This window comes from Pecten maximus, chromosome 18 (genome assembly GCF_902652985.1).
Source record: "Pecten maximus chromosome 18, xPecMax1.1, whole genome shotgun sequence".
Taxonomy (NCBI): Eukaryota; Metazoa; Mollusca; class Bivalvia; order Pectinida; family Pectinidae; genus Pecten; species Pecten maximus.
In genome coordinates this window covers 6,587,145-6,598,377 of record NC_047032.1, presented here as the reverse complement: position 1 = coordinate 6,598,377, position 11,233 = coordinate 6,587,145, and the positions used below count along the sequence as shown (strand labels likewise).

Sequence of the window (11,233 nt, the reverse complement as noted above, 5' to 3'; positions counted from 1 at the left end):
GGTGAGAGGCGACTGAATTTAGGATCTTATCTTTTCTCTTCTTCCTAAACAACTTCTTCCTATTTTTTTCATGACATTGCCTCACTTTTTTGCCTTTAGTTGAGCGTTTGCACCAAGTGAGGAAGGCTTTAGGTTCTGTCCCCTGCCCGAGACATACCAGAGTATGTAAAATGATAGTCATCATTCCTGCGATCGGCTTTTTTGGGAGTCAAAGTATAATGTGACCGAGTGGAGTGTCCTGCTGGGTGTCCTCGATAGTATGCTTCAGTGACGTACATGTAGCACTATGGAGTCGACATCAAAAACCTGCTATCATAAGAAAATATCTATGAACATATCGCAGCCTCCAAAAACATTCATCGTGCATGTATCTCGCACACAGAGAAAAACTTTTTTAAATGACCTTAGCTGTTAATAGAACGTTAAACATTACTAAACCAAACCAAATTAGCATCCTTTTAACACTCATTGGTCCTATGAAGACTGGACATATCGGGTGAAATCGTATCGAAATATCATTATTATCATGTAAAAGGGAGGTCACAAACATACTGTTAAGTTTGTAATATTCGCGGGGAATTTAATTAGCGCAAAAATAAATACTCCGCGAATGTTCAGATACACACTGAAACGTACAGAAATGTTTTCTTCATAATGATTACAAAGGTGTGGTTGTGCAAAATGTAGTTCCTGGCGAACCAGGTCTGACTACGATAACGTCGACGTCACGACTATATCGTCTTTCATGCATAACAGATTCATTTTATGTACCAGCAACAGCATAGTGTTACTTTTATATTATTTTATCAAATCCAATTGAAATCACATCCTACTAGTATTGCACCAGAAAAAAAAAATTCCTAATAGCACCGCTAGATAAAAACATTTAGAACCTGAAACATGTTGATTTTGTAAATGGACATTGACAGTGAAGTCTTGTACTAATTGCGATTTTTAATGATCCTTTTGAGATTTACCCAATACTTAGATCGAAGAACAAACAGCTGTAAGGCACCACGCCATAAAAACAAGACAGAAAATACAGAGTCAAAGCCACACTTTGTAACGATATCATTTATATAAACTTTATTTAGTTTACAGCCATTGTGAAAGAAGTTATACTAACTTAAACAAATCACACTGTCTGGTCCGGATAAAAGCGCGCGAGGGGTCTTAGAGTAGAGAAATCGGAGAAAACACACGTGATCGGGCAAGTGATCCCATAAATGCACAGGCGCTTGCATAGAAAATGTGACTTTCAATTTTTTTTTTATATGACAGTGGTATGTGTAATCTGTTAAGTACTTAACAGATTACACATACCACTGTCAAAATTACTTAACAGATCATACATACCACTGTCATATAAAAAAAAAATTGAAAATCACATTTTCTATGCAAGCGCCTGTGCATACAAGTACATTTCCACGTACGATCAGGGAAACGAATCCTGGTCGAAAGGTGAAAGGTAGGTATGCTACCACTGTGCCACTCGACCACTCAACCGGGAAACGGATCCTGGCCGAAAGGTGAAAGGCAAGTGTATATATATGTTGCCACTGTGCCACCCGACCATACGACCACGATATCATTTCATTATTATATCGTGTAAATAAACAATTAAATGCCTATTTACCTTTGATGCTTTATTATCACAGTGGCATCATTAATACAAAACACGTCCTTAAATGACCCTGGCTGTTAATAGGACGTTAAACAAAAACAAACAAACAAATACAAAATTAGTATGTATACATCGACATGACTTGCAGCTCTGGTTACGTGACATTATTACAGATTTTTATGTTACATTTCCACAGAAGTTTTTGAATGCGATCGTATTTTTCGCGAGGGAGTGTTTGTATATAAATATTGATACCCTTGGACAACGCATCCCTGTCATTCTGTATCAATAACATATCTTAATTGAGATTAAGAACCCTTCAACATATTTGGTTCATATATCATAAAATCAAGGGTAGGATCGATTCACTGTCTGGCACATGTTCCAAACTTGTGTGTGATTTGTTCTCAATCGAATGCATGGGCACTGTCCCAGTAAGGAAGTGAAAGACATGACCGACAGTACCTTAAAAAGAATATAGCTTCTATCGTGATGGATGAGATTTTTTATTGTATTATTTGTATTTTTTCTTTTTTTTTAATACCTGTTGATGCACATTTGTTAAACATGTTACCGTCGGCCATGATGGATGACGTCACTGTGTTTGCCACACCAACATTTGTGTCGGGCAGTGTTCCGTTCCGTTCCGTTCGATCGCTGTCCTAACTGTCCGGAATAGTCCAGACAGTGAATCGAACGGACCACTGGTGAATCTAATTTTGATCATATACTGGTGGTCATCGGCGAGGTTAAAGGTCAATATGGCCGTTCTGATTAAGACGCAAATGCCCTGGCTCGTTCCAACTCAATGTCATGTAATAAAACATTGTATGACAATAATTTTGAGTTTTATATACCACTGTGCCTGTAATCACGATTTCCTATATTTTCATATACACCGGTAGTGCATTATGTGTTGTACCTGATACTTTTATACCAGTAGTTTATTTTTTATACACTCTTTCCATTCGTCATCCTGTTTGTGCCTTTTTAGGTGGTTATTGTGTGTCGTATTAACGTTATATTACTTTGATTATTATCCGTAGTTATTGGACCTTGAGCAATCAGCCAATGTCTTTCTCAACTCCCTAGAGAGAATGCAGTCGGAGCTGCCATTTCGGCGCAAACATCTTACACACGACATTTCTTGCACTGCCCTTACACGTACTTATTTACAGCTGAGTTGACTGGAACACAACGGAGCAAAGTATCTCGTTCAATGATACAAACAGCGTCCGTGCCGAGACTCGAACTATAGCAACCATTCGGTCGCACAGTCTTGCGTCCTACCATTCGACCACCGTGATTCCAAACATACATCGTATGTTGTTAAATGTGTTGTGTTTGGGGTTTGCTTGGCTGTGTGTACAATATAAAATCTCTAACACGTGGTGCCTCCAACTTATATTTTATTCTTCTTCAACTAAACATAAAAACAACTTCCGGTGATGGACGGACACAAATTACGGAACAATAAACATACTAACATAAAAAGGTGATATTGATTAATTCCGGATACACACTTGATGGTTGATAATATATATATATATATACCATATATATAACATCCCCCCGCAAAACAAAAATTGGTCCCCAATTTTGAAATAGTTACCATCAAGTGAGTATTCTAACTTTACAAGAGTATTCAATTTGAAAAAAATATGAACATGTGCATGATTTGTTTTATAAAAAGAGAACAGGACAGAGGACCTTTCAATATATAATTATATTATAAAGTTTATGAATGTGAATACTCAAAATATAATTTGGTAAAAATGAGAAATTACTGCAGACCAAAGTTACGCACAAACCTCTTAGAATCACTTGAGCTGGCGCCAAACTACAAGTACACAATCACACTATGATACATTGTCTGAACAATTTGTCAATTCTATCACTTTATATCTTATAATAACATTTTCTGGTAAAAATGGAAATAAAAGTTTTATATAGTCAAAAACTTTTAACCATGCTTATACAAGTCTCAGCTATTAGTACCAATGTAGTTTCAAGGATGGAGTAATTAAATTGGATATTAATATAAAGTTTTATAAGTAGCATTTATTTAGTTAACATTTTATCAAGCTCAAGATTCAACAATACAAATTAAAATACATACATAAATGTCAGTCATCAATTTATAGTTTGTTCTGGCAATACTCAACTAACTGTTTACTATTACATTATCATCATGTTGCGTCCTAAGACCATGTGATTTAAAGTTATAGAGAAATTGACCATAATAAAACTTGCAATAATTACACAAAATATACATTAACCTGCCAGCTTTATATCTATCCCTATCAGCCTTACTGTAGCTATACATGTATATGCGCTGAAAAATATCTCGGCATGGCCTTGTGGTTCATAAATAATCACAATATCAGAACATATATCAATTACCACCAAATACTACCAGCATGAAATCACCAAAGTTCCAAAAACATTACAATGTACAATATAATACTACCCGAAATCCATGTAACTACATAATACAGTTGACATACTTATTGATTATATGCTCATACTTTAAAAATGTTAACCAAATATGACATGTGATCCACAGTAATATCAGCAGAGATTTCGCTCTTGAAAATTATAGTATATTTCCGATATAATTTATCTGAGAAAAACATTCATTAACATTTAGAAAACAATGATGTTGTGCAATATAATACTGTATTGTCATGACTAGAGGGTAATAATAATGTTAAAACACTGACAAATCAAGAGCTAGATAAAAGGTAAAATATACCATTATGGAATACTAATGTAGTAAAAAGCAAATTTACAAGATGTATAATATCTAGTGTTTCAATTGCAATGTTAATGATAATAAACCACTTATTTTAAAGACAATCAATATGTATCAGTTAACTAAGATATCACAACATTAAATGTTTAATGCACTAAATTTTTTTTCAAATGAATCTTGACTGTGTGTCCAAAGGCATTGTTCAATACACTGAAACCTGATCTGAAGTGATCATAGCTAAAAACTTTTTTCAAAGTCAACATGTTGAACTGGATTTTGATGTTATTATTAATTCAGCAATCAGGAAAGTTACTATAAAACTCTAAAACTTCCTTGACAGTAGGCCTAGGACTCGACATCATCTTCAAAGGAAGGGATCACAGAGGGTACGAGAATGGTGGTCACATGCACACTCCTAGTATGTCGCTGGAAAGTTACTTGACGAAACACATATATAAACAACGTCGGTTCACCACATCAGAGATGGTGATCTTCATATATAGATACATATTAATGGATGTTGATAAATAAATGAAACTAAATGATACGTTTCATGTGTTCATCGTCACTGTTAGTGTAGATTGCCCGTCCAGATCATGGCGGAACTTCAGGTAGCCTGTGCAGTTGTACTAGTACCAGCACTTCTCCATTCGACGGATTTGTCCAATCATGTTGACGTTCTTACAGACACATGACGATGATTTCTTACAAAACTATATATGGGTGTGTCCTGGGATTTTGTTGATTTCACGAAGACAAAAAAAAAATCAAAAGTTCAAACAATTACATGACGATTGACGACACTTTCAAGTTTCAACAGACGAACCACGTGCTCCATCACCGACACATATTATTTACATTATCTACAATACGAACTCGTCAGCAACAGCTGACAGTTTCTGATGTCTCTCACATTGTCATCCGGGATCTGGATTCTCCTCCATGTTGTGTTTGGGGTTTGCTTGGCTGTGTGTACAATATAAAATCTCTAACACGTGGTGCCTCCAACTTATATTTTATTCTTCTTCAACTAAACATAAAAACAACTTCCGGTGATGGACGGACACAAATTACGGAACAATAAACATACTAACATAAAAAGGTGATATTGATTAATTCCGGATACACACTTGATGGTTGATAATATATATATATATATACCATATATATAACAAATGTAGGTTCCCGGATGATCACCAGGTATTATTTTCCACGTGTCAAAGTTACACATGTAAGATATTATCAGAATACACAGCCGTTCTGACCGATATGATACCAGTACAGAATATCTAAATTTTAGGATATTCACCAGCTTAATTTAAAACCAAAATTGAAAAAAATGGACAAAGTTTGTCTCCATACAGAGAGTTTGTATCTCATAAGGATGAGAAATAAAGTACCAAACCTACATTGAAGTCATCTGTAATATCCATATGTGAACCCAAAAATCATTCCAACAACTGCAATCTCCGAGATCACAAACAAAGCATTATCAATTAAATCTACGACGTCCTCTTTTTCCAAATTTGTCGGATTATTCAGAAAATTATTTTTCTTGCCTCCGTCGTACAGTTCAATGTTGATATCACGATGCTGTATGCCGTTCTGTCCAGAGATGTAATTGTCTTTTTCGGCTCTATCGTTGTGATTGGAAGGTTCTGTTATCTTAAAGTCTTTTTTCTTCAGCAGTAACACGAACCGTCTCAGCCATTTTGGAAAGTGACTTGCATCATTCCTGGCATGCCAGCGAAGAGTGAATATTGTGAGTATTATCAACACACAGCTGTAGATCATTGATACCAGTAGAAAGTAGGAGATACCCGCCATGGGCTCGGAAACCTTCGGCATGTTGTCCCCGACAAGTGTCATATAGACCGCCAGAGACAGGAACATGGTGATTGTGAAGGAAATCCTCTCACCCGACGCGGCCGGCAAGAGAAAGACGAACGGGTTGAGGAAACAAAGGATATACACTGGTAAGACCATCGAGATCACAAAGTATGCAGATTTTCTTTTCAACCCTAAATTGAAAGCAACTGCATTAGTGATATATGTAGGGTCATCTACTGTTTCTGATGATTTGCTCTCAATGTCCCATTCGCCATTAGGGCTTAAGAATCTTGTTTCGAAACTGTGGTCTATATATGTGAGATTGATCTCTGTCGCAAGATACCCCCAGGGAATAACTACCAACGAACACGTTTGAGAGTCCAGGGGGAAGTTTGTCATGTCTATAGTACAGCTCGATCTAATCAATTTTCCTGCACTTACGCTAAGCAAACCAGATTCGTGAATCCTGATATCGTACTCGTGGAGACTGAACTTTTCCATTTCTGCCGAAGATGTTAGCAGAAAAATATGCGGTGTCCAAACCTTGGAGGAGTTCACCATGAGGTAAGTTAACCCACCGTAGTCGGCTGGTTGCCATGACAACCTAAAGTCTATCCAGAAAATGCTAAGTCCTCCACTCAGAGTGATTGATCCAGACACCTCATCAACATCAATAATTGAGAGAAGAAAGAGTGTTGTAGAAACCGTCACGGTATCTTGGGTGGCCCGGGCTGGACGTATCTCTTTGTTATAGTTGGTGAACACATCGTCCATAAGTCGAGTCATATTCTCTACGGATCCGGTCACGTGTAGAATCACGTGACAATGGAAAAATATAAACAGAGTGACGATATGGTTAGCCCCTTTCATCCTGAACACTTGCTGGTATTGTTTCCTATTCTGGACTGTTCATTATTACCAGATTGTCGCTGATGAATTTGACGTAATCAATGGAGTCACGATATGTAGGGTCTGAAACGAAAACAAAACCAGCGGTATGAATCCCAATCGTGTGTATTTATATCATCTATTTGATATGTAATTAGTGAGTTTCGGGACTGATATATTAGTCCGGCTTTGTTATTAGTTAAGTGTGGTATTTGATATAGTTTCCGGATTGTTAAGATTTTCCGTTTCGGCTTTTAGTATCTCCAGAATGGATAGTCACGTGATGTTTTGATTTGGATGATCACGTGACTACTACAGAAACTTTTCACTGCCAGGAAAAATTGGTTTATCCAAGTATTTTGCTAATACCCACCTCCTCCCCTGCTTTAATGTCCTCCTAAAGTTAGGATGTATGGTGGATTGCATTTCATATTATAGTTTTACTTGTACGTTAACGAAAAATATTTCTTGTACTTATATGTCTATTGATATGATTGTTTTACTTGTGTGTATAATGTAAAAGCTTACTTACATGTATATGGGGCGTTTTATTCGTAAGAAACCCCCATCTTTTTTGGTTTGTTAACAAATAATTGGCATGCGTTTTATTAGTAAGAAACCCCCATCTTTTATAAGTAAGAGTAATATATGTATAGAGATACTGATACAAAGTTATTAGAAATTGATGAAAGTGATTTGGGTATGACATATAAGACTTTAATTGTATGACAGATAGTTTAAAACCAAAATTTGGTTTTCAATATATTTTTAATGAGCACATAGAAAATATCTTTATTTACTTAATTAACAGCAGGAACACTACCTCAGTTTTAATTCTGATCTAGCTGAAATCTTGAAATGGTATGACTTTTCGATAATATTTTCAAATTGTAAAATAAAACAGTGGTGATTTAGATAATTATCATACTAGACTGTAACGACCTGTCGCGATAAAATTCATGATTTTTTTTAAAGTTAAACAAATAACCAAAAAAGGACAATGCTAGAATATACGTTTCATTCTAAACAGACAAACTGCAGTCCGGATAGATTAACACACCCAAAGGATCACATCAGTATTCAATGTCGGGATTATGAGGTCAGTCCGAATTTAATGATATTCCTCAATATACATATGTACAGTCAAAACCGAGAAAGTGTTCCTTGTAGGCAGGTGGCCTTTATATATTGGTTCTTTTACAATGAAAAGTGTCACAGAGCGAAACATGAATATTGGTGGCCTTCACCGTGAATACAACATATTTGGTAATATTTGCAGGGAAGATAATTTTGCTATATTCGCGAAAATAAATACACGCGAAGAATTTATTACAACAGACACCCCCCCCCCCCCCCCCCCCCCCCCCCCCCCCCTTTATGGCTCCATCCAGGAATGGTAGCAACAAGGTTTCTTGCGCGAAAGTAGATACCCATGAACTAGTTAAAGGAAACAACCGCAAAATATAAGCCCCATGGAGTATGCAGTATACAAAACACAGATGCGTTCCAGTGTCACACACATGTTAGTGATTCTAGGTGGTTATCTTGATCTGAGAACATTAATATGAACACAGATCAACTTTGAGCTTTTTCCACACTCTAAATATATAACGATTATTGTAATTTGTCCTCATTAAAAACAAAATTACTTACCTATTAATTCATTGAGACCGGTTTAGTTTTGGTCTTATCATTTGCTTCCAAACCTAAACCAACCTCAGAAGCTGGGAGAGTATGTATAAGCAACACCTCACACTGTTGTCCCTGTTGCCATTTCATCAACCCAGTATCGACCACTTAAGCGATTGTTTGTCCAGCACTCTATAGCCCCATTTGCTATCTAATGGGACTAAAGACAACTATAATGGGACGAGACGAATTGTCATATGATCTTTTCATCCATATGAAATGGATTTTAGACATTTTTTGAAACAGACCATTAATTTAATCAATAAAGATACCATGCTGTCATGAAACCAATACAGTATGTTTTATACATTTACTGCCCTCGTGTAGGGAGACATGACGATTTATTTACCCAAGGCATGTCATATTTCGGTTTATTATACCGAAAAACAGAATCAACAAAAATACATACATACGTCTGCCAAATGAAAGCGTCTGTCGTCTGCCATGTTTGATCAACGCAGATTGGAACACCTTATCACGAACAACTAGAAAAAATCACGCGAGGGGCTCCGCATGGGGAGACATGAGAAATTGGACATGACTCAAGGCACGCGAGGGAGACACGAAGTGTAGTCTCTCTGACACGTGACGGCTCTTAACCAATCCCTGACTGCGTTATATAGTTTAAGTATAATAATACAGAATATAACGTCGTCGCCCAATTGTGTAGATGTTTTTCGGCATTGCCGTATAATATACTTTTGGCCCCAGATATGACGCGACAGGTGGCGTTTCTGGTCAAGATGAAATATGTGAACGGTCAATGTAGCGGTAAATACAAAATGCAGATATCCAGTTAAAAACGAAACAAAATTAAGTTTGAATGCAAGCTGAATAAGTGGATGTATCTTTTCAAATGACACATTAATGAAATTAAATTCCTGATTGAGATGCAGTCTTATTATCACCAAAAATGATTCAAACTGATATAAATTTTTTTATCCGTGCTGAAACGCATTAGTTCATTGATTTATTTCACCAGTAGTTTTACATCATAACCACGAGCATTAAAACTATTTCTTGTTTACAATCTATATATGTATGTAGACCAAAGGCGCGTGCTAATGTGCTGGTCACCATCTGCTCTCATGTGTAGCGTTGATTAACCCCAACCCTCAGGAGTGACAATATTACATGGCCTGATGCAAGACAACAAGGCTCGATGTTTGACCGAATCGGCAGAGATGCTGCAATCGATACTCGATCATGCAAAGGAGTAGATGCATTAAGGGCCATTTTTGGCCCCATCTTAGATCTTTTCAATGTTATACTGTGCATACATGGATATATGAGATTTATAAAAAATGCAGTTTTAAAGAATTTTTCCTTCACGTTGTCTAGCAACAGACCTGGAAACCCACCTTGTTTATACAGTATATACAGTCTATTTACACATTTTAGTGATATTGAAATGTGTACTACAACATCTTATATTAGTTGTTAGTTCGAAATGCTTTATACATTCCAATGAATATTGTTTAGTTTTAAAATATCTTTGAACATATGTTTACTTTAATGTGACCAAACAAGTTTTTGAGTTTTCCTAGCAACGCATTAACAACGAAAGTTTCTCCATAGCAACGGTATATGATTTCTATCATATGGGCACAGAAAGTGCATGTTTGATGTTTCAAGATGATTGATGAAAGTACAGTAAATATAAAGGTAGCAGAGACAACATATAATTGATATTTCTGTGTAACCATTTCTTGTCTTAGCAACCAAATGTTCCCATAACAATGGTACACGAAAAATGCAACAATGGAGACCCTGGTGTTGGATATTACAAGTTTAACACTCATATGTTATAAATAAAGATACAAACACCAATATCACACAAAGGATGGAAAGAAAACATTGATCATTTTTAAATATGGTTTGTTTCTTTCTTATTGTATTGGTATTATATTTGTCGTTTTACTGATAGGACAAAGAACAATTAAGATTCAGTTTTACAATTTAATCAATATACCGTAATCAATAACCCTTACGATCCATGTAAATCGTAAAGGATATAAAACAAAACATCAAAATGTTCATTTGATAAAAACAATATTTAAGAAACACAATTCATTAACAGAAGGAATCGTCACCTGAGATATAATGCATCCTTCTTTACTTCTGCTGTTAGACTGTGTAACCAGTTACAATGTACCTTTAACTATCCGTGGTAGTGCCACGTTCTCATCGGAAACGTCATTCGAGACACAATTTTGCCTTTTTATATGGTAATAGATTCTAGTACAATTTGTACTTTAAAAAGTGAATTGTTTTGTGTTAACAATACTGATTACCAACGTTGTATATGTTGTAAAGAATCGTGAACTGATTGTTAACATGCCTCTTAATTTGAATCTAGTAGTTTTATTTGGACAAACATTTTCTGTCGGAACAGGAAACATAAATATTTATGCATACTCTGAAATGTATTCGTTTCTTCGTGGCTC

General features: G+C 35.9%; 1 protein-coding gene across 1 annotated transcript; it reads right to left on the bottom strand.

Annotated features, from left to right (window-relative positions):
• Positions 1 to 5,795: 5,795 nt before the first annotated feature.
• LOC117316999 (neuronal acetylcholine receptor subunit alpha-2-like) lies at positions 5,796 to 6,995 on the bottom strand. Its single transcript, XM_033871777.1, has one exon. The coding sequence runs from the start codon at positions 6,993 to 6,995 to the stop codon at positions 5,796 to 5,798; it is 1,200 nt and encodes a 399-aa protein (XP_033727668.1).
• Between the last annotated feature and the right edge of the window lie 4,238 nt (positions 6,996 to 11,233).